Raw genomic sequence first — 24,192 nt, 5'->3', positions numbered from 1 at the left:
GTTGGTGACCAGAAATCCGATAGAAAACATATAAGCTCAGTGCCCACCACCATAAAAATGCTGACTTCAATATATTCAAGCCCGACGATTATAATACAAGAGGTTCCCTCCCAGTCATACTATCCCTAGCATTGAATGATATTTCATCACAAGTGACGCTTGTTTCAATTCTATTCTCGTCTTAAGTTTACACCATTATCAACATGCTAGAGATTGCAGGCATTTTACAATGAACGGTACAAAGTCTGAAGGTCTGCAAAAAATGTGCCTTTACTCTTTACAGGAAGACGACAAAGAAATGCCCCATGTCAACTCCCTTGTTCATAAAATAAAATGATCAGGATTACACGCAAGCAGCACCAAATTGCTCCATGAGGTGGTCAAAGCAAGTTTATTGCCAACCACTACCCAGTCCAAAGATATCGAAACATTCTGATCAGTTGAATTAAGAATGCTAAGATGGCTGGCAAAGGTTCGTTCACATAAACAATGAAGAAAATAGGTGTTGAAATATAGCAACGATAGTACAGCATGGTTGTCATAAACGAGCTTCTGCAGTACAAAGGTTAACTGCCATGACCATTATAAAAGCGGCTTAGCCATCAAAGGTTATGATCTTTTACAAAAGAACCAAATGCACAGCAAAGAGATCAAGATTGTGCTTTCCCATTACAGAACAACCGAACGGGTGAACAAGGTTTGTTCAACAAACACCATGAAAAATCCATATTCAGTAATAAGAGATGTAACCCAATAACTCAAGGTAAATGAAAGTTAAAAAAACATCTCTAGACTACGGAGAGTACGTCGATCATGGATTTGACCCCAAGGTCTCATCCAGCATGCATACCAAGGACTCCTCATTGCGGCAAGCCAGCTTCGACTTCATCCCACATGTTAGCATTCTTATTGACTTTCTCCTTGATTTGTTTAATAAGCTCCCGTGCCTCTTCAAGTTTGGAAATGCCCACAAGTCCCTCCACAAGCGATTTCATCGTCGAGAATTGCGGGATCCAACCCTTCTCCATACTCTCCTTAGAGAGCGATAACGCGGACTCGAAATCACCACATTGGCATAGGAAGTAAACCAGAGTAAAATAGCAGTTGCTATCCGGTTTGCAACCCTTACTCACCATGGTCTTAAAGAGCTTCTTCGCCTGATCCAAATTCCCTTCTTTACAAAATCCATGAATCAAATGCGAATACGTGACCGCATTCGGCTTCATCCCCCTCGACATCATTCCATCAAGCAAAGCCTTGGCCTCCGACGACTTCTTCAGCTTACACAAGCTCTGAATCCTTATGTTATAGGTACCTATACCAGGGTGCACCCCATGGTCCTGCATCAACTTCATAACTTTCCCAACGTCCTCGAACTTTTCCTCCTTGTAAAACCCAGCAATCAAGTTCCCATAGCTCGTCGCGTTTGGCTTCACAGATTTCCTCTCCATCTCGGCCAACACCGAGTACCCGGAACTCGTAGAATCTGAATCCGCAAACGCCTTGATCACCGTGTTGTATGTATCCAAATCCGGCTGGATGGAATAAATCTTAGGGAACTCGAGGTAAATCCGTTTCAGCTCCTTGTAATCCTTGGAAAGAAGACAAGCGAAGAGCAACGCATTGAGGGATTTGACGGAGCGGTCGATGCCCAGTCGGTCCATTTGCTGAAAAGTCTCGACGGCCTGGTGGAGCATTTTGGCCTGGCCGTAGAGTACAATGGCGTGGGAAGCAAAACGCTCGGTTTTGAGGTCGGGGCGGGACTTGAGCTCCTCTTCGAGGAATTGGCGGATGACGTCGAAGTGGTTGGCGCTAGAGAGCTTGGAGACAGCGACGGAGAAGGCGATTCGGTCGAGGTGGGAGTCGGGAGTGAGGGAAGCGGCGCGGCAAATCTCAAGGATTTTGTGGGGGTTTTGCTCGGACTTGAGGAGGGAGAGGGCGGCACGGGTTTTCTCCTTAGAGGTGAGTGGTGTGGTGGAGTTAGGGGATAGGACCGACGACGTGGAGAAGTGGTAGCGTTGGGCGATGGGGCTTGATGTGAGAGCTTGCCGGATTCTATATAAAAGAGACATGGCTGTTTCGGGGTTTAGGGTTTAGACCGGAGATTTATGGAGAGGGTGGCCGGACTTGATATGGATGCCTGCAATCAGTGAGAGCGACAGTGAGTGAATTTAAGGAGAAATAATAAATAATAATAATTTAATTTAATTTAATTTTAAAAAAAAAAAAACCGGGTCCGATTTGACACTTAACCCGATATGAATTAGATGAAAAATAAAAATAATATTAGATATAACTCTCAAATAAATAGTTATTAATCTCCATATAATTTCTTTATAAAAAATGGGTTTCAAACTTGAAGAGGCACTTTGGCGGTGGCTACAAGTTCTTGAGAGTTGTCCATCCAGTCCATGTCTACAGAGGGTGGCCCAAACCATTTTTGGGTTCATTGAGAGTATAGCCCACAAGAGGCGACGGGGATGGACCGAGCCAGCCCGTGGTCGTTCATGTTGTTTATATTCCACATGCTAACATTCTTGGTGGCTCTCGTGGAAGTAATCCAACATTTTACGCTGCTTTGGGTGGCTGACCACATTACATACAAACTATTACATACAAACTTCTTTAGAATTTTATATTTCATTACATATTTTCTATTAATTCTTTATGATTAGTGTAACCTAGAATTGGTTATGTATATTGTTAATTACGTCTTTGAGTTAGATTCTAACAACTCATATCTTTAAAATTGAGCCTGTAAAAATGAAAAATAAAGAAACTGAAAAAGTGCAGCTTTGGGGCGGAAGAGTCTCTGATGCTTAAGTCAGTACGATATTTTGAAAGTTTGTAAATAATAAAAGAGTCTAGAGATCAGAGAGTTTTCTCGTACTTGAAAATTGCTATTTATACTGGAAGTTTGGCAAGAGGGAAGATCATGTTTGCCCCCATGTAGTCCATATCATTTTTACCATTCATTTTGTTAAAGTTATTTAATGAGACGTGCCTCTGCAATGGTGTAATTAATGTAGCTATAATTAAGGTAGTGGTATTATTAATATGACGTGATTTCCTGATTTGTCTTACTCTACTAGTATCTTTGGTTGTCTGTTAATGTTCTCGTATCAGAATATCAAAAGTCCTCCGTCTTTCTTGCTCTGCCTTGTACAAGTCTCCAGAGCGGGTTGTAGCCGAGCAGCATCAGGTCTGTCTGTCTCATTTGCCATCATTATTTACCTTCCTTTATAGACGACTTACTTTATAGACAAATTTTGAGCCATGGGGCCGGATATCGGAGAGAAGCCCATTACTTTCCGGCCTAGTGCCCAATGGCTTATGAAGTGGGAGGAAATCTCCTTACATATATTAGTCTTTAGCAATAAATTTCAAATCATATTTGCTTAAATTTCCAATCACCCTATCGAAATTAATTATTCTATTAAAAAAAATGCATCATAGTTAACCTTGTAAGACTTTAGAAAACCAACTCAAATTTACAATTTAAATTTCATACCACATATTTGCAAGGCTTAGAACCTAGTCATGTCATGGGTAAGTAAAATAAATAATAAATATTTTCAATCATGATTAAAGATATCCAAAACAAAACAGAAGCCAACCAAAAGAGTACAATAATAACATAAAATTTATGTTTTTTGGGAGCTAGCCACTGTCGCAAAATTGAGACTTTGGGACATTTTAATGGGCCCAACATTACATTTTTTTTTTTTTGTGTATAAATTTCAAATAAATAAATTTTATAGAATCATTTGTAATAAAATGGATCCCATTTAAAAAAAATTATACTTTTTCATGATGAAATCTATTTTGTTTTACAAAAAGATTGTACAAAATTTTTCTGTTTGAGACTTAGGGCTTGTTTGTATATAAAAATCATCTCACTTCATCTTATCATTACAACTTTTTAAATTTATCATATAAAATATAATAAACAATTCAATTTTTTAAATTTTAAAATAATAATAATAATTTCATAATATTTTATTTGATTTATTTAAAACTATCTTATTTTACCGTCCAAATAAATTGTTATATAAATTATCATCATTATTATTATTATTTTATAGAGTTTTACTAAACGACATTCATCATATTGGGAGGGACTTGGGAGAAACTTCGTGTCGCACAACACTAATAATCCTACAGAAAGAGTCCGAGTCCAGCAGGAGTACCAAGTAGTCAGTGGACCCAATATGAGGGAGTACAGTTATTTTTACATATTTTTTATTATCTTATTAATATAATTAGCTGTATTATTTTTTTAATATAAAATAATAATTTTGATCACACAAAAATTACGCAAAATAGCATAACTCATCATTATATTCCCTTAATTTAAATTTTAACCCCATCTAATCAAATCTATTTGCCTCCTAACAGAAAAAAATCATCCGTATTTCTGTTTTTCTTTTTGGCACCTACCAATATAATTACGTTAATCACTTCCACCTTAAAATAAATCCAACTCCTAACTCTATTATATTTTATTTCGGTAAATGTTTAGAAAAATAAAATAAAATAAAACGACTATTTCTCATTAAAGATATGTCGCATTAATCGATATGATTTAAGATAACATATTCGAAATATTAATATATATTTTTTAATTTAAAGCAAATAACGTATTTTTATAATATGGAAATTAATATAACATGGGTATTGTTGGCATTTGTATCTTTTTAAACATGTCAAGTGAACATGGCAATGCATCAAGACACAGCATAACTTTATTTTAAATAGAGGACATTTAAAAAAAAATAACATCTATTTAAGATAGAGCTGTATTCAAATTGTTGTTAGTTTTTAATTTTAAACTTAATTTTAAATTTAAATATTCAAAAAAATCTATCCGGAAAACAATACAAACGTGCACTCCGATCACCAATGCATAAATGGAAAGCAGGAGCTAGCCTTTGACAAAAAAGTACAGCGGGAAGAAGCATCGTGCAAGAAGTACAAAAAAGGGGGGTGTGGTCTTGTGGAGGAGGCGTGTACAAGTTTTGGGTGTGTGTGTGGTAGAACTGTAGAAGTAGCAGCAGCCTTTCCATGTGAAGCTACCACCACTCGACCTTCTCGTCCCATCCGTGGAACCTTAGGTGGGAGCGACCAAACAACAAATTCCCCCCAAAACCAAAAGCCCCACCTCTCTCTCTCTCTCTCTCTCTCTGTGTGTGTGTGTGTGTGACTGTCTGGTAGAACTTTCCCTCCCCTCTCTGTTTGTCGGTTTGATTTTGTGTTTATTTGTGCCCCTCAGCAGTTTTTGGCTCTCTTTTTTTCGAGGGCTTCTAGTTTTCTCTCAAACTAGTGTTTGACCTTTTCGTGTAGAACAAGTTCGTTCGGAGGAGCTTGACGAGCTAGGGAGGAATGACGAGAATGCCGCTGGGTTTGAGGCCCGTGGAGGACGTGGGAGCTCTCTTTTCCAACTGGTGGGACGGGATCAACGACTCCACTCGGTGGCAGGACGGGATCTTCTACACTCTATGTGCTGCATACGCCCTCGTCTCTTCCGTTGCTCTGGTCCCCCTTCCTTCCTTTTCTCTCTCTTGAACTAACTCTATATATGTATGTGAATTTATAGTATCCATTTTATTCTTCTCTGTGATTCAATTCTTGAGAAGTTGGTATCTAGATTCGTTTGCTTTAGGAATATTTATCTGATTTTATATGGCTTATTTTTCTCCTTTCTCCTTTCTCCTCTTTTCTTTCTTGTGGGTTTGGGATGGACAAAATGATGGATGAACTGTTATAAATGTCTGCTTTCTTTCTACCTATATAAAAAAAAAATGTCTGCTTTCTTTCATTGACCCGCGTAAGTATCGTTAGAAGTTGAGTGTACGAGATAGTGACGTTATTGATGGGCTGCTAGCTGTGCAGAAAGTAGTTGCATCAAGCACCTTTAGTTGTGGGATTCCTAAATTTTCCAGCTTTATTGAATTTATTATTGGACAAATAATCTTTTTTGTTAATATTTTAACATATTTTGTTGAATAATTTCATTTTCCAAAAAGTTTGTGATTATTATTCTGTATAGGTATTTATATCAATAAAATAACTTATTACTTATAAAAAAAAAAAAAAATCTGTATAGGTATTTTTGGGTCGTGTTATTTAGTTCTTAACTTATCTTGAGTTTTTGTTCAGGTCATGCCCTATTCTCGATTATTTGGACTCCAATTGATTAGTTAAGAGGAAAAATATGCTTCATTTTATCCTGGAAAGATCAGGAAACGTGTTTAAAGTATTTAGGGGAATATCTGAAGTTGTGTATCTGTGTTCTTGATGTGCAGATTCAATTGGTAAGGATTGAGTTGAGAGTGCCTGAATATGGTTGGACAACACAGAAAGTTTTCCATCTTATGAACTTCATTGTAAATGGAGGTAATATTTTTGGGCCGGTGATGCTGGAATTGTTGATATACATTATCATTTGGATATTATTTCATTATTTGGTTTCCTTTCTTATGTTGCAGTACGTGCAGTTGTATTTGGATTTCACAAGCAAGTATTTGTATTGCACCCAAAGGTTGGTTTGTTGAAGTTTCAAGAAATGCCATTGTGGAGTTAAAAAAACCTTTAACCTAACAATCTAATGTTATGCAACACTTACATTGATTTTGAGTTTGTACAGTAACAGTTCCAGGATATGAATGATCTGCAAATTTTTCTTATTTTGGTCAGTCATGGTGTCGCTCCACATAGTGTCTAAAAAGTATCAAACAATAGTAGAGGAAATGACTAAACTCAGCTCCACACTTGAGCTTAGTTAAAAGATACAAGCATGTTCATTTGCCTTTTCATTTTCAGAAATAGAAAGTATAGGACATTTTTCTTAGAAAGCTCAACCTCCTTCATGGTCTAAAGTTGCCTAGTTTCAACTGAAATGTTCTGTAAGAACAACTCAGCTCAACATCGATTTCTTCTCAAAAGATTCCATGATATAATGTAAGCTGTATGATTTGCTTGCTTTGCTGGGTGGGAGCTTAGATATAAAAGGAAAAAAATGAGACTAGTTGGAGTAAATAATGTTCTCTCCAAGCATCAAGTATAGTGTCCTGACATAGAGCTGGTGTATGTTGAACCAGGTTCTAGTTTCGGTCTTACTGGATCTTCCAGGTCTTCTATTTTTCTCTACATACACACTCCTTGTCCTTTTTTGGGCAGAGATATATCACCAGGCAAGTAAATGTTCCTCTCTCTGTTGCAAAATGGGATTTCTGTTACCAGAATGTAAGGCCAGTTTTACACTCCAGTGAGGTGTAGAACTTTGTGGGTGTGGGGAAATATTAACCTTTTTGGTACCATATGGACAGGCAAGAAGTTTACCGACCGATAAGCTCAAGATTTTTTATATTTCAGTTAATGCTGGAGTGTATTTTATACAGGTATGATCAATCGCTCACTTTATGATTCTGCATGAGTTGCATCATAGATGCATCAATTAGCTCACTGATATCTGGAATCTGCTGCAGAAATACAATCTTCTAAGAATATCCTTTTGTTTTATCAAAAAAAAAAAAAGAAAAAAGAATATCATTTTGGTTATGGCATGTTTGATTGCATGTGGTTCCATCATGACTGCCGTTTTTTTCTTTTTTGTTCTTGTATCTGTCATTTCTTCTCCTCCTCCTTCTCCTTCTCTGTCAGTTTTTTTCTCCCTTTCGATTGCAAGGTTTTTTTTAACCTTGTATATTTTCTTCTGATAAAAGGAGTCATTTTGTACTCTATGGGTCTACACAAACATCTTGCTAATGAAGCCTATGCTATGTCGAACATGGGCACACTACCCCCCAACTTCCAATGATTCCTGCTCTTTTAATTTCTTTCATTTCATATACCCGTATGCCATACCTCTTATTTCATCTTCGGGATGCATGCCATTGTAGCAAAAACAGCCCCAACCAAGCTCCTAAGGGTCACTTCAGATATTTTACCTGATTTTAAAAAGAATCTAACCAAACTGTGGTCACTTCAGATATTTTACTTGATTTTAAAAAGAATCTAACCAAAGTGAGGCTTTGGCATCAGGTTTGCATCTGGATATACCTTTGGATTGATGAAAACAGCGTTGTCGAATGCATTGGAAAGATATTTGTTGCAGGTTAGGCCCTGTGTCCAATTATGCTGCAACTTTCACAAGTTCTATTTTCCTGCAGATTAACACTTCATTTGCCGCCTAAATATACATGTCATACATTTTAGGTATTGCTTCTTCCATTTGATCAGCTGTGCTTATTTTATCACATGCTTTTTTTTCCAGCGGTATCAATTATAGCTGCATTGGGTTTCTTGCTATATGGAGGAAGGTGAGAGTTCACTGTTCAGCATCATGCTGATCTTTTCAGTATTTTCTGTTCAGTGCATGTGACCTTATCAATTATTGGCACCTGTTGGTGTCTGTCTTTGGGGCTTTATATCTGCATTTTTGCTGTTGTATTGACATGCAAAATGCTTATAGGTTATTTTTCATGTTGAGACGCTTTCCAATCGAATCAAAAGGGAGAAGAAAGAAGCTTCATGAGGTAGCTGCCTTCACAGTTTACCCTAGTTTGTCTAATGGACTGTGAACATGATTACCAGATTTGTTACCGTGAGAATTTCACTTCTTTCTTTGGGTATTATGTTTGTATGTTGAATATCTTATTGGCATGTTTTGGGGAACCTGAACGTAACCAATTTCCATGTACATGGGGTGACAATCATATACTTTTAGATCTAGTTTCGATATTTTTTGTAAAAACCCGTAAAAAAATCCTATAAAACTTGATTGAATTTGAGTAAACGTGACGGAATATGGTTCCAATTTGTGTATGTATATTTAGTAGTTTACAGTGGGATCAGCAATAACAAGTGTTCTATTGCAATCAATCAGTTCAAATCCTCTTTTTTTCTTTTGAAAAGTAACCAAAATAACATTCAAAGTGCAATTATGACAGTCAAGTACACAGGAAGATCAATCAGTATTAATTCACTAATCTATACACACACAGTTTCTTATTATCATGAGCAAGTTAGTGAACAAGTGAGGTGGAATGGAATCTACATATATATATATTTGCAAGGACTATGAGGGGATCAGATGATCATCTTTATGCTGATTTTGATGGCAAAGATTTAACAACTGTACCGTTTGGAGAACCTCTGCCCCTATTATCGTCCATTTAGAAGATATTTGATCAATTAGGTGGTTGCAAGTTTGAAACAACCCCAATTTGACCACTTTCTATGGAAATTGTTTTGTGTGCCCCTTTGTATATTTAATGTTTTGGTTTATTATAGGCTATAGCCATGCATTGTATCTATTATTCTTCTTAGAAATTGAGACTATTAGATCTATACATTGGATGATATACATTTATAATGAATATATGCTTAGTAGTACATCAGAGTGATACATCCTCCTCTTTTTTTTTTTTTTTTAATCTACGTGCACTTCCTGTTTTTTTTTTTTTTTTTCGTTTCTAGCTGGTGATGCTGTTTATGGGAGGTTGAGTGAGTGATTTATTGCAAGTCTGAGTAGGCATTCAAGCATGTCGAATGCTGTTGCTATCGATCGTAAGCTTTTTGAGGTAGCTAGAGATGGGCGATGGGTGACTATCACAAAGAGGGGGTGGAAGTTGGTGAGAAGTCTTCACCTGGAGTTAGCCATGGCACGACGGTTCACCAACGCTTTGGAAGACTGCTTGAAGGTAGGAAGGAGGGAGTTTTATTAAGCTCACAGAGATGGGGACAGGGGCCTCATAGCCCAAAGGTGTGTTAACTCTCAAGGGGCATTCATGTCGTTGGTGGAGTTTAGAATGGGGGGGCGGAGAAATAGTATCCTCATTCCTGAAAGGAGAGGTGGGAGGGGGTGGAGAAAACTGGTGGAGGTGTTGAGGGAGACCAGCCTCGCAGCTGGCCCTATGGTGGTTATGACATCGGCAGCTCAACCCCCAATATCGTATCTGGATGCTGTCAAGAAACCAAGGGCTTTGGACCCATCCCATCAACTTGTCAGACAGAGAGGAGAGGCGCCGCTACAGTTTGGAGACGTTGTGGCCTCAGTAGGGGTAGTGGGTAAGAGCTTGGAGGGGGCTGACAAAGAAATTGTCGGTCTCAATAAGGAAAGCCTCCTACGGGTTGTGATGGAGATGCAAAGACAAGTTGAAGATTTGAAGGCAAACTTAAATGTTATAAAACGGTGCGTTTAAAGAGATTCAGAGGTGGGAGTGGGCATGGGCGTGGGCGTGGGTGTGGGCGTGGGGAATGGCCAAAAGCATCAGCCTATGGTAGGGCCAATGGGCCTAGGAACTATGTGCAGGCTTTAGGAAGAAACTGAGAAATGGGCCTTGGTATTGAAGTTGGGCCTCGGTTTCAACCGAAACTGAAGAGGCCTGTTTGGAGGAGACGTGTATCGTCTGCCTCAGGTCCTTCGACGAGTGGGCCTCAGCCACCGTCGCTGGCAAAGAGCCAGGTGGCCCCGACGAAGGCGGCGACACCTCCGACAAAGGCTATGTTGCTGGATTCTGGTTTGATTGAGCATCCACATAGTAAGGAAGTGCGTGAAAGGTCTCGGGGTCCATTTCAAGGCTCCCTGACGTTGTTGGTAAAGCGACAACCATAGAAACGCCTGCGGTGCCTTTACCGTTAGCGGAGGATCGAAGCTGTAATGTCTCTTCTTGTGAAGAAATGCTTGCGATTTGTGGGGGGGGGGGGGGGCTTATAGTAAGCCAGAAAGTGCCAATGGTGGAGGAGGTGGAATCTCTGCCACTGTGTGACGTTGCTGCGGCTTTCGCCAGCCAGAAGGCGCTGATATACATGGTGGGAAGGTCTCCTCCCTAGATGGAGGCCCACAACCATCTTGAGGATCACCTTGATTGTATAGTGACGGGAAGTCTCAGTTTTGAAGCTCAAGTTCCAGGGGTGTAAGGGGCAGGGGCAGGGGCAGGGGTAGAGGTGATTGATGATGGGCTTTATCAAAGTGAGGTAATGATGGTCCCTGAGACTCAATCTCCCACAAGTAATGCTGTGGTTGAATGGGATGGCATGAATTTATTTGGGGAGGAAGAAAGGGGGTGACTCCTAATCTGTAGTGGGCTTCCAGTGAAGGGGAGCCTATCTTGTTAAATTGTTTGCTACCAAATGAGTCGAATACTTCGGATTGGGTGTTTCAAAAGGTGAAGGATTTGCATCACTGGATAGGCATGGAATGTGTGGGCTACGAAGAGCAGTTTATGGCTTTACTTACTGCAATTGAAGCGGGTCATACACAGTCAAAGAAATCAGGGTTGAAAAAATAGCGGGAGCTCAAGTGCCTAACTTGGTCTTTGAATTATGAAGGAAACTCAAGCCGTGAAAGATCCAAAGGGAAGGGGCTTGCTTATCCTTTATGAAGCCGAAAATTGTGTATTGGAATGTCCGCAGGTTAAATGAGGCGAATAAGTGGCTTCGCATAAAAAACTTGTTGCGAGAATGGAGGGTGGATATAGTATGTTTACAAGAAACTAAACTAGAAAGTGTTTCTAGAAGATTAATTCGAAGTATTTGGAGTTGCACTTAAGCGGATTGGGCTTATCTAGCTTCGAATGGGGCTTCGGGTGGAATCCTAGTGATGTGGGATAAAAGAGTTGTTGAGAAAATAGAGGAGTTTGTGGGGGAGTATATAGTGGTATGCTCTTTTAAGAGTGTGGCAGATAATTTTGTGTGGGCTTTTGCAGGTTTATACGGTCCAAATGTAGACAACGATAAACGTTTCCTATGGGAGGAATTTGCTGGTTTACATAGCTGGTGGGAGCTTCCTTGGTGTATAGGAGGAGATTTTAATGTAATCAGATTTCCTAGTGAACGATCGGGTGAGAGTAGGCTGCGCCCAGCAATGACAGTTCTCAGATTGTATTTTTGACTTGTTGGATATTTCTCTACTAGGGGGTTCCTTCACTTGGTCAAATAATCAAACATGGTCCCAGCTAGACAGATTCCTAATTTCACCGGAGTGGGAGGTGCACTATCCGGAAGTATGCCAGAAGAGGCTGCCACGTCTTTGCTCGAACCATTTTCCTATATTGTTGGATTGTGGTGGCATTCGTACGGGCGCCGATACTTCAAATTTGAAAACATGTAATTGAAAAGTGAAGGCTTTGTGGATAAGGTTAGACAATGGTGGTCTTCTTATCAGTTCCATGGTAACCCCTCATACATCCTAGCTTGTAAGTTAAAAGTTTTGAAAAATGACCTTAAACTTTGGAATTCACAATTCTTTGGAGATATAGGAGAGCGTAAAAAATTCATGGTGTAGGAGTTACAAAAGTTTGAACAGATACTGGAGGCTAGAGCCATTTTACCAAAAGAGCTATTGCGCAAGTCAGAGTTGGTTGCAAAATTAGAAAGAATACTATCCCTAGAGGAGATTTCTTGGTGCTAGAAGTCGAGAGCTTTGTGGCTGAAAGAAGGGGACTGGAGTACTAAGTTCTTCCATAGAGTTGCTAACTCTCATAGAATAACTAATACCATCGAAATGCTGAGCATTAATGGTATGGAATGTAAGGAGGCCCCTTTGATTCTTGACCATGTGGTAGATTTCTATGAACAATTGCTAACAGAACGTGAGGGATTGAGGCCAAAGCTGGATGATCTTGTTTTTGACACTATTGAGCCTTAGGAAGCCTCTTGGTTGGAGAGGCCTTTTGAGGAGTAAGTGTATGATGTAGTCAGACGCATGAGTAAAGATAAAGCTCCAGGCCCAGATGGTTTCTTAATGGGTTTCTTCAATCTTGCTGGGAGGTGGTAAAAGTGGACATCATGAATGTGTTTCAAGAAGTATCCTTGGTTGGAAAGTTTGAGAAAAGCTTAAATGCTACTTTTATTGCATTGATTCCAAAAAAGACTGAAGTGGCGGAGGTTAAGGATTTTCAACCCATTAGCCTTGTGAATGGGGTGTATAAAATTATATCCAAGATTCTTGCTAACAGACTGGGGGCGGTTTTGGGCAAGATCATTTCAAAACCACAAAATGCATTTGTCAGGGGGCGACAAATTTTGGATTCAGTCCTTATAGCGAACAAGGGCCTGGATAGCAGATTAAAGGCTGACTCCACAGGTATTATTTGCAAGTTAGATATGGAGAAGGCATACGACCATGTCAATTGGGATTTCCTCTTGTATTTGTTGGGGATATGCGGCTTTGGGCCTAGGTTTTGTATTTGGATTAGTTGGTGCATTTCTACAACCAGATTCTCAGTATTGATTGATGGTTGTCCTATCGGCTTCTTCAGCAGCTCTCGAGGTCTAAGGCAAGGAGATCCTTTGTCTCCACTTCTCTTTGTTATCATTATAGAGGCTTTAAGTAGGATGACATCGGCGACGGTTACGCATGAGTTTGTGACTGGATTTTTGATTGGTGATCCCAATAGGGGCATTATTACTGTCTCATTTACATTTTGCAGATGATACGCTCATATTCTGTGAGGCAGATCGAAACCAGTTGAGGGCATTGAAGGCTTTGTTACTATGCTTCAAAGCAGCGTTAGGCTTGAAAGTGAATTTTGACAAGTCAGAATTAGTGCCAGTGGGAAACATGAGTAATACTAGGCAGTTAGCTAGTATTGTTGGGTGCAAAGTAGCCTATCTTCCTATTACCTACCTGGGATTGCCGTTGGGGGCTGCAGCAAGGGCCTCTTCCATATGGGATTTAGTCATAGAGAAGATAAGAAGGAAATTGGCAGGGTGGGAAAGATTGTATTTGTCGAAAGGTGGCCGTTTGACTCTTATCAAGAGTACCCTTTCTAACTTACCTACATACTTCCTATCTTTGTTTCAGTTGCCTGCCAAGGTAGCGGCTCGGATTGATAAACTGTATCGTAATTTCCTATGGGGTGGGATAGGGGATGAATTCAAATTTCACCTGGTCAGCTGCGATAAGGTGTGTACACCACTCTCTTCCGGTGGTTTGGGTATAAAAAATCTAAGAATCTTCAATCAGGCTCTGCATGGAAAGTGGTTATGGAAGTATAATAAGGAGACATAAGCCCTATGGAAGCTGGTGATTGATTGTAAATATGGAAGCATGTGAGGGGGCTGGTGTATTGAAGAGGTGTACAGGGCTAGAGGTGTGGGAGTTTGGAAACATATTAGGAAGGGGTGGGGGGATTTTAGTAGCCATTCTAAATTGGTGTTGGGGAGGGGTTCTCGCATTAAGTGTTGGAGGGACATATGGTGTGGGAATGAGGCCTTAAATGATACATTTCCAGCTATTTTTCAGTTGGCATGCAACTAGGAAGCTTCAATAGAGGACCTTATGCTTCTAACAGGGGATCAAGTGCAGTGGAACGTCACATTTAATAGAGCGGCGCAAGACTGGGAAGTGGACATCTTTGAGGCTTTTTTCAGCCCTGTTTATTTTGTGAAGCCGAGTAGACAGCAAGCCGAGTATTCAGCATTTTCTCAATTCGATCCTTTTATAAGTCTCTTTCCCAAGTTGCAAATATCCCGTTCCCATGGAGGAGAATATAGAGAAATAAGGAACCTTTGAAAGTGATCTTCTTTACTTGGACAACTACGTTGGGGAAGATTCTGATTACCGACAATTTGAGGAAGCGCCGATTAGTTATACTAGACTGGTGTTGCATGTGCAAGAGATCTGGCGAGACAGTGGAACACCTCTTGCTACATTGCGAGACTACTAGAGCCTTGTGGGTCGAAGTCTTTAGCCGGATAGAGTTAGCCTTTGTTATGTCTACAACGGTGGTAGATCTATTGGCTAATTGGACACTTCCGAGAGGAGTTCAACAAATCAAGGCGGTGTGGAATATGATCCCGATCTGTATTATGTGGTGTATATGGCAAGAGCGCAACGATCGGACTTTCGAAAACAAAGAGTGGTCTCCGGAGGAACTTAGAACACTATTTTTCTGTACTTTATTTCTATGGGCCATTGCTTTAGATTTTAATGGCTTGAATTTTCATGACTTTCTAGTTTCCCTTACTTCGACCTAGATAGGTCTTATTTCTTGTATACCGTCTTGTGTACTTAGACTTTGCCTATCTCTATTAATATATCTTTGATTACTTAACAAAAAAAGAAAGTAGTATATCAAATGCATAAAAATGACTAGCACATATTTCATTATAATGAAACATGACTTCTCGTGAGCTTTTCTTAATGGATCTTTCTTGTCACTACAGTAGTGGTGTATTGCTACTTTATTAAAGTTGAATGATAAATAATTGAATTATCTGGTTGGGTGGTGTTTTGTCTAGTTGTCCTTGCCTCCAAAGTAGATCCTTTTAAGTTTCTACTATGTAACTCCCCCCAGCAAAAAACAGTATTTCAATTCGAACTAGATTTTATTAACATCAATGTGCCCCTTTTTTGTTATTGCAGGTTGGATCTGTTACAGCCATATGTTTCACCTGCTTTCTTATAAGATGCTTTGTCGTAAGTATCAAAACAATTTTTTGCACTTCTTTTCTTTAGGACTTCAGAATACATGAAATTGTAGTGCTATGGAAAACGACAACTCTTTCTGCCTCTCTCATGCACCACAGTGTACATCATCAAACGTGTTATTATTTAAATCTTGTTTTGGTTCTAAATCCAAAGAGTTGCAATGGTTCCATTTATCTAGAAAAAAGATAAAAAAAAAAAAAGAGTCAAAAATTTCAAACTGACTGGATAAGAAATTATTTTTATGAACTGGCGTGCTGCATTTGATATTTTTGAAACAGCATGGAATTTTTCTACAAATCTCAAAACCTTAATCGGTACATCTATTGTATTTGTTCCTATTGTGTTTCTACAGACACTAGTAGCTTCTCTATTTTGATGTGATGTCTATGACACCAACTTTCAAATTTGATCTTAATAATTGGAAATTGGAAATTGGAATTTTGAATCCTATTTCGTAATTTGAGATGGATTAAATTAAAGAAAGGTATTAATTGGAAACGGATGCTTCTAGGTGAAGCAAAATAGTAGAGCATCATTCGACTTAGAAACTGAGAGTTAACTTTTATTTATTTTGCATAAAGCAAACCTTAATAAGATGGTATGTGTATTAACAATTTTAAGGCATGAGCATATAACATCTGGCTTTGATTAAGCCTGTAGGATGTGCTGAAGTAACATTTTACTGTTGATTTTCCAGGTTCAATCTGAAATTGACTAGATAATATAGTAGGATGTGAGTGCAAGGATATCTAGCTGATCTAGACTGGTCATCGTATCAGCTCCTGAAACTTTATCTAGGCACAAATGAACTTGAGACATTTCTCTATTGTAATTGTTTGTTTTAATGAAATGAGGACAATTATAAGATTATAAACTTGTTTATATATGTTTTGTACCCGTTGTTGCTACTTTAAGTATAAATGTGCTTCTAACTTCAATCTCAAAATGCAGGTCGTTTTATCTGCATTTGATCCAGATGCATCACTTGATGTCTTGGATCATCCCGTCTTGAACTTGATCTACTACATGGTAGTCAGCAAGCTTGTTATTTTGATAACCTTTTCCTCTTTTTTTTTTTTTCTATCTAAATTTGGGAAATTTTGTGGTTCAAACAGTTGGTCGAGATCCTGCCTTCAGCTCTAGTCCTCTACATCCTGCGGAAGTTGCCTCCCAAGAGAATATCAGCTCAATATCATCCCATCCGTTGATAACGGTGCATGATCTTGGATCTCGGTGTTCATTTGCCCCATCAAAAATGATTTTTCTTATTGAGTTAGTTCCTACAAGAGTTGAGCAGTAGAACGAGAGCCAAGAAAATGAAAAATCCAGATGTGTAGCATTCTGGTATGGCTCATGATGCCGGCAATTCTTTTTTTTTTTTCCTTTCCTTGTATATTATTACAAAGCTTTTTCCCTTTTTTTAGGAGGGGAATCGTTTCTTCAATTTTCCTTGGGTCGTGAATTCAAGAACCGGATATGTGATATTTAGGTCCCATTTAGTTTTTGGAGTTTTGATGCTGTAGGTCTCAATTTAGTATGTGGTTGGCCTTCAAATCTCATGGTGTCTGCCGAACAAATTTTTAAAAGTATAAATTAATTTGTCTCCCTATATTACATTTCACATTATATATGTTCAGGTAGGGAAGCCACCTCTGGTTGCATCATAAAGTTCAAATTATACTGTTGAGTTGAGTGGACGTGGACGTGGACGTGGACGTGTCCGTGTCCGTGCACTCCATCAATGAATCCCTCTTTGGGCAGACTATCTTACTATTATTTATTATTTTATTATTATTGTTTATTTATATTTCACTATTATTCACAGAATATCTCAAAATAGCTCACTATTCAAATGTAACAAATTTGTATGTCGGATCAAATCTGAGTCTTTGAGATCAAACATATTATATTATATATACTCAAGATTGATTAGAATTTGTAGCCTAAATCACATGTTCCCAGCACGTAAGATGTATAAAAGGAGCCTGAATGCCCGAAAAGAATTGGAATATCTGAACCATTTAAATCAACAAGCTACCCCCCATCCCCCAAAAAAGGAAACGCACAACTTCCATCGGTGAAATGTAATCCCCCGTCTCTGCCCTCTTCCCAATCTGTGAGGGAGTGTGTAGAATGTACAACTGTGAGTTTTGCTACAAATCAGTAACTTTTTACTTTACACATCCCGTACTTATACTTTTTAGAATGTATGAGGGTATTTTTTATAAGGTATATGAGTTTTTTTTATAGGATGTGAGGTATAAGATGATGAATAATGACTGATGAGAAGAATTTTTTTAAATATTTAATTCTTGGTGCCTGGTCTGAAGGTAGTGAGCGGGGAAAAAAATTTGAGAAAGTTCTAAATTTTATCATTTTGAATCATGACGAACTCATAACGGTTGCATTTTGAATGTTTTTTATTCAAGTAATTGATTTATAAAATCATTTAAAATGTGTCATATTAATTATCGTAATTGAAAAGGAAAATTGTTAAAAAAAAAGTAGTAAGTTTATACAGAAGAGAAACTACTGTAAAGTTCATATTTCCCAATTTCAGCAACATAATGCTCCTGTTCAAATAATGTTTTTTCTCGTCTCCTTTTATGTGCCAATTCTGGTTATGTGTGCGTAGGCTCAATCTAGAATAACCAGATCATTCAATCCGACATAAAAAGAGAAAATGAATGAAAAAGGAAACTGAATTAGTACTTTCCTGTTTTGGTTGAATAAATTAACCAGAAATGAAACCCAGACTTCCAGAAACAGAGATGGAAACAGCATGACAAATCCAAACAGGCAACAGAAACATGAAAATTTTGTGTAATTTTGGCAAAAACCTTTTATGGTATGTTTGCTAAACCTTCAGTTGACCAAATGCACAAAAGCAATTAGCATGTAAGTGTATACTTCAACTGTTCAATACATTACAGAGCCCACCATCTACCTTCCAATTGATGCTTGCCATTTCCAATCCCAGATCAATACCCTGAGGGCTAGCCACCATAAACATAGCAGTCATGATCAACCTTGGAGAACATCATCTGCTGCTGGTGGAGCAAATTGCACATTTGCAGGCCGTGCCACAACAACATGCTCATCTGCAAATAGAGCTTTAATAAATGATGGAGTTCTTAAAGGCCGGCGATCTGTCATTCGTGGATACACATCTTCAAGAAAATAGTAGGCATGACCAGCAATCATTCCCTGAAAAAGGAAAAAGAAAAAAAGTTCAACATAGAAAGGCAAGAAGGGGGGGAGGGAGTTTAAAGATGCAGATAAAGGGGTGATAAATGGAGTCTATACATTAACCAAAGATGATATGCGAAGCAAAATATCACAAGGAAACCCTCTGGGTTTTTTCATCCTTACAAAATTGGCTCCAATTCATCCACCTACGGATTTTAGACAAGGTCCCAGCAGCCGTCTAATTCTCTACTAAGGTCCAGGCTTCTCCCATTATGAAAGCGATTCATTAGGAGAAAACAAAATTATAGAGGGAAACTAGACATCTAGCAGTTCATGCCAATGTTAAGGCAAGGCTTTGCTGCATTTTTAGAGTAGGCATATAAATTTGATATTTCAGCTTCAGTGCAGATTCTCACCAGTAGATCCACCCATGCACTAGCACCAACAAGAACAGAGAATCCCAAAAGAACCTGCAGGAAAACAAGGAAAAAAGCATTACAAACTTAATTAGGTAGGAAAAGGTTAACTACAGTAAAGAACCTTATAATGAAATAGCCTGTCTCAGATTAATATCAAATAATGAATGAGCAACAAAATACATAGCATTGGAACCATTTTAATTTTAAATTTCAGAACGATCTTAATTCAACAAGATAATGCGATAAGTTATCAAAGCTTACTCACCCATGGTAGATAAGCCGCTGTGAAAGTAAAAAGGCCCAAGAAACTCATATGTATGAAAGGATTTTGCTTGCTCCACACATAGACCTGAAAAATAGGTAAGAGTGACAAGGCTATTTGAAAAAGTACAATCCCTTTGGCCTAATTTGAGACATGAATCACTAAACTTATCAAACAAGGAAGAAAGCTAATGAAAGAAAATGTCAATAATAACTTCCATCCTACCATGACTGTTAGATAATTCCTATAAACAAAAATTACTAGTAGTTCTAGTAAGAGTAGCAACCATATGATTAAACAATTTTTTTGATAAATATGATAAAACCAAATTAAAAGAACTAACCATCATGAATGTCAATGAATTGCTAAGGAATATAATTTTTGCAAAGGACTCTGACAAATAAGGTATCGTGCCCCCAATAAGAACAATTCCAGTTAAAACAGTGGCACCAAATAACAGCATGTAAAAGAAATCAGCCGTCCTTCCCCTGAATGAGTTCTCTTCAAGGAGCTTGCAGTATCGAGCAAGAAAGAACATATGAAACATAAAGTCCAAGTCTGCAGTAACAAGTTATAAATCATGTTAAAATGACAGAAATTGTTTATTACAAGGCCTCAATCAGATTTCAAACAACCAACCTACTGTTGGAAAAAAACACGTTAAAATAAATTCATCAGGACAATGTATGTATAATCTGACTGCAACAAATTAATAGCATCAATGATTCATTGGACAGCAGAAAACATAAACATATTATTGTATTCAGAGAGATCATTAAGGGAAGTTAAGAGGGTGCCTGATGGCAGAAGCCCATCATGTCAAAATCTGCAGCAGTTTGTTTACAATATGTTAAATCTTCAATTAAAACTTGAGATGCCAATCCAGCTTCACAAAGTTAAAAACAATTACAACCCAGGCACATTGCCACTTTGCCTATAGATTCCCGCTTCAAGTAAACAAAATTACAAAATTTTCTTATGGAGAACTTTAAAAGGAAGGAATATATTAAGGATTAAAGAATCAAGGGAAAAAAATCACCAAGACTGATCAAAATGACCAACTACATGCCACCACATAATGCATCACAAGAGGATTGAATTAACCCACTGTGGTTATCAAATTGAAAACTTATCACTAATATCTAATTGAGAAATCACGTGTATGTGGGCTTGTTCATGTGGAGATAATAACAGATAGGCAGCTGAGTACCCAATGCAGGCTTCTTACATTATCATATGGTTACGTGATTGGAGTTAAGTTGCTAAAAATAATTGCTCACAGACCACAGCCATGGCGTTTACGGCAAACAAGTTCAACTAATAAACGTTCTTTCAAGATTTCTTCTCTTGGATAGGATCTTGCAACTTCATCCTCGTCATATAAAATAGTATGAAAACCTAAACTGAAAACAATATAATTTAATTATCGAGATTAAACATTGAAAGATTGAAGCTGAAAAGAGTTACCCATCTTCCGGAAGTACAAGAAATTGGTGATGAGGCGCCAGAACTGATATTGCTTGACCACTAGCACTGGATTCAAGTACAGCTTATATGGTGATATTATCTGCAAAATTTTAAAACGAAACCCAACTAAAAACTCAGAAGGAAAAGCCAAAACTTCCCGGAATTAAAAAAAGATTCAATTAAAACAACATAAACAATCAAACCCAGTGGCACTATAAAATGGATAGGTATCAATTACACATCTTCTAGTTAATCATTCAGATCATCCAAGAGGTCCCCGAATGAAAAATTGGCCACAACCCAATTGGGAAGCAAGGAGTAGAACCAGAAATTTCATCATTTTGAATAAACCCAGAACCAAGCCATACAACCCCATCAGCCCAAGAAAAAAACCGAAAAATTCCTATACAAAAGAGAGAAAGAAAATAGTCCCAAACAACTTCAGTACCTTGAGACCTTCCAAGAGAAAGAATTATGATGGTTACCCTCAGCATCATAACAGAAAGCTTGAAGGAAAAGAAAGATAGATAGAGAGAGAGAGAGAGAGAGAGATACGTCGAGGGAGCAACCGACGGTGGTGACAATAACGGCTGTGAGATACGAGCGGGTGATGACAGGCATCTGCTTATACCATTCCTCGACTGCCTGAGCCATTTTAAAATAATCCCCCACTCCCAATTTCTGATAAAAATTTTCACGACGAAATGTTCTGAGATTACCAATATAATGCAATCAATAATCGGGAAATCAGGAGCTTTTGGGTTTGGGCATATGGAACCACGGAGTGAGCGAGACGAAGGAGAGAAAGAAGGGCCTGGGAACTAATGGACTACTCTCTCTCGGATTTATCTTGATTTATCTGGATTTATCTGTGATGACAAGAGGAGCCGAATCAGCAAACGCGTGTTAAGCACGTACCAACAAACTGCTTTGTTAAACAATCGGTCCGAGACTCCGAGGCCTAAATTCGCCAGCTATCGGTGATAGTGAAATAAAAATTAAAAATTAAATAAAATATTATTTTTTAATATTATTATTATTTTAAATTTTAAAAAATTTAAATTATTTATAATATTTTATATAAAAATTTATAAAAATTATAATGATAAAATATGATAAGATAAATTAGAAATATTTCTTAATTCAAATCTAACCTATTGGGGAGACAATGGGCCTTCGGCCCGTCACGTGGGCGGCCCTTTAATGGCTCACGTGTGCGTGCATTCTCTCACTTGAGTTTGAATAGATGTTACCATTACAAATAGATTTTATAAGAGTAAATTTATAATTTTATATGATTTTATATAATACTTTCTATTTTATAATAAAAATAAATATTAAATTTATTTTTATAAAATTTTTTCGTGATTAAAACATTTATTGAAAAAATACAACAAACTCAGGCTTACATTTTTTCAGACATTCGGTGAACTTCATGTGAATAAAATACAAAATAAATAATAGTAAATATAGTCATGAATTATGCAAGTGACGCATATTCTTTTTGAAAAAAATGAGAATTTATTATTAAAAAATTAAATTTTTATGTGATTATCATATCTATTCATTTAAAAAAAAGTACTCAGTACTTATACACTCTATAACGATAAATATCATTTTTCATATAAAATATAAGATTTATAAGTGTAAATATAATTTTTTGTATAAAATATACTATCAAGGACAAATTTAAAAAGCTATAAATTCTCTATTTTTTTAAAAGAAATTCTACTCATTATTTTCACATTATACATGATTTTTTAATTTTTAATTTTTTTTTCTTATCAAATATACGGTATATGGATGATAAGTTAAAGAACTTAATTCGTTTAAGAAAAATATAATAAAAAAATATATAGTATATGATGTGTGAAATGATGAATAATAAAATGTTTTTAAATATGTAATAAATATGTTTTTAAAGAACTTCATGTACTTCATGGCCAGTTATCAAACTCGGCCCCATCATCCACCTTTGGCTCGGCCGTGTCTCTACGGTCGTCGTTTCCTTCGCTCACCTAGCCAAGCTTGTCCTTAAAACCCACGATCACAACCACGTCTTTGCCAATCGCCCTCAACTCATCTCCGCTCAGTACCTCTCCTTTGGATATTGAATTATCAGAACCCATTTCTTTCATTCTCCTGAATCAGATTGAGGTGAGCATTCTTTGTTATGGGTCTAGTTGTAATGGTGTAGAAGAAATTAGATATGGAAATGGAATGTTTGGAAGATGTTCGGGCATTCGAAACCATTTGTTTCGACCCAATCCTGAATGTGTCGGGTCGGGCCGGGTCAATTCCAACCTGATTTGGGTGCGGGTCAGGTCGGCCCCAAATGTGCCTCGAACAGGCCAGGTTGCAGGCCTAGTCTGCAGCATACAGTAAAAAAACCCATGAAGGGGAAAAAGCTTGCCAGGTCCCTCTCTCTCCTCTCCCTCACCCATATGAAACACTCGATCCCTGAAGCCTCACCCCTCTCCTCTCTCCCATCTCCCTCACCCCGACGACGCCAGACTCCCCTATGAGTGCGGTTCACAGTTCCACCATAATAATTTTCTTCTATTATCGCTATATCTTGCAGCTCTATCATTGATTGTAGACACTAGATCCCATAAAAACCCACTAAAGCAAGAAACAATAGGAGAAAATCTAATCAAATCTACAACATTGACACCAAGACCCACTTTTTCGCTGCGAAGAGCATCCTTCAAAGAGAGAACAGAGCATTGCATCTCTTTTTTCAAAATCTTGGCAATGACGCAGGCACTTTTCCAGGCCCTAATACAGTTGGTGGAATCCAAACAAGGATCAGATTCAATTAAATCATCCTATTGATTGGTATTGCCAAACTGGGTGGCAAGCTCGGACTCAGTGGCTGCATCGTTGGCGTCGGACTGCTGGTGGCAGCAACGGGTGGTGGAGGCCAAGAGGCACAGTCGGGTAGCAGAGGAAAAATAAAAAAGATCTTTCTAAGTTTTTAATTCTAAGTAAAAATCTCATGATTTTAATTTGGAAATGGCTGAGGTGTCATATGACTGAAAATAGCCTTACCGTTCCAAAGACTGGCTGCGTTGTAAAACTTAACACATGATATATTATTAAATTTATTTTAATTCAAAATTTATTTATACATTATATATATAATCTTTTTTAATTTAATACATATTTAGACGTGATATTTATTATTTTTTTAATTTTTATTAAAATTTAATTTAATTATAAATATATTTTAAATTTAATTTAAATAGCTCAACGTAACTCTCTCAATTATTTAATTCACTATTATTTATAACATAAACGCAGCCTAACTGTATGTAAAATAGTCTGCCGAAGTGAATCCAGTTGATCTGAAACCGGCGGTTGCCACTTGCCACTACTGGGCCTAGGACGCTGCCCAAGTGACGATCTTTCTTCAC

General features: G+C 37.8%; 3 protein-coding genes across 5 annotated transcripts; 1 reads left to right on the top strand and 2 right to left on the bottom strand.

The window, feature by feature from the left end:
* Positions 1–511: 511 nt before the first annotated feature.
* LOC108983041 (pentatricopeptide repeat-containing protein At1g61870, mitochondrial-like) lies at positions 512–2,146 on the bottom strand. Its single transcript, XM_018954567.2, has one exon. The coding sequence runs from the start codon at positions 2,070–2,072 to the stop codon at positions 861–863; it is 1,212 nt and encodes a 403-aa protein (XP_018810112.2). The 5' UTR covers positions 2,073–2,146; the 3' UTR covers positions 512–860.
* Positions 2,147–4,939: 2,793 nt separating this feature from the next.
* On the top strand, positions 4,940–17,063 carry LOC109009897 (tobamovirus multiplication protein 1). Of its 3 annotated transcripts, XR_001999127.2 has the most exons (13): positions 4,940–5,210; positions 5,344–5,535; positions 6,306–6,396; positions 6,489–6,541; positions 7,101–7,193; positions 7,329–7,400; positions 8,044–8,116; positions 8,276–8,321; positions 8,474–8,537; positions 15,374–15,427; positions 16,391–16,468; positions 16,555–16,783; positions 16,864–16,903. XR_001999127.2 is itself a non-coding variant. In XM_018990549.2 (12 exons), the coding sequence occupies exons 2-12, from the start codon at positions 5,383–5,385 to the stop codon at positions 16,645–16,647; spliced, it is 870 nt and encodes a 289-aa protein (XP_018846094.2). In that variant the 5' UTR covers positions 4,940–5,114; positions 5,344–5,382; the 3' UTR covers positions 16,648–17,063. The 3 variants fall into 3 exon arrangements, 2 of the variants coding, with proteins under 2 accessions (XP_018846094.2, XP_018846092.2); XM_018990549.2 differs by having other exon boundaries at positions 4,940–5,114; positions 16,555–17,063; XM_018990547.2 differs by having other exon boundaries at positions 16,555–17,063.
* Positions 17,064–18,173: 1,110 nt separating this feature from the next.
* On the bottom strand, positions 18,174–21,615 carry LOC108979631 (derlin-2.2-like). The gene is made up of 6 exons (XM_035689611.1): positions 21,332–21,615; positions 20,777–20,876; positions 19,653–19,867; positions 19,313–19,396; positions 19,045–19,098; positions 18,174–18,646 (listed from the first exon to the last, which is right to left on the bottom strand). The coding sequence occupies exons 1-6, from the start codon at positions 21,428–21,430 to the stop codon at positions 18,464–18,466; spliced, it is 735 nt and encodes a 244-aa protein (XP_035545504.1). The 5' UTR covers positions 21,431–21,615; the 3' UTR covers positions 18,174–18,463.
* Between the last annotated feature and the right edge of the window lie 2,577 nt (positions 21,616–24,192).

Source organism: Juglans regia, chromosome 4 (assembly GCF_001411555.2).
Source record: "Juglans regia cultivar Chandler chromosome 4, Walnut 2.0, whole genome shotgun sequence".
NCBI lineage: Eukaryota > Viridiplantae > Streptophyta > Magnoliopsida > Fagales > Juglandaceae > Juglans > Juglans regia.
Note: the sequence above shows the minus strand (reverse complement) of the source record. Positions and strands in the feature narration are given on the sequence as shown.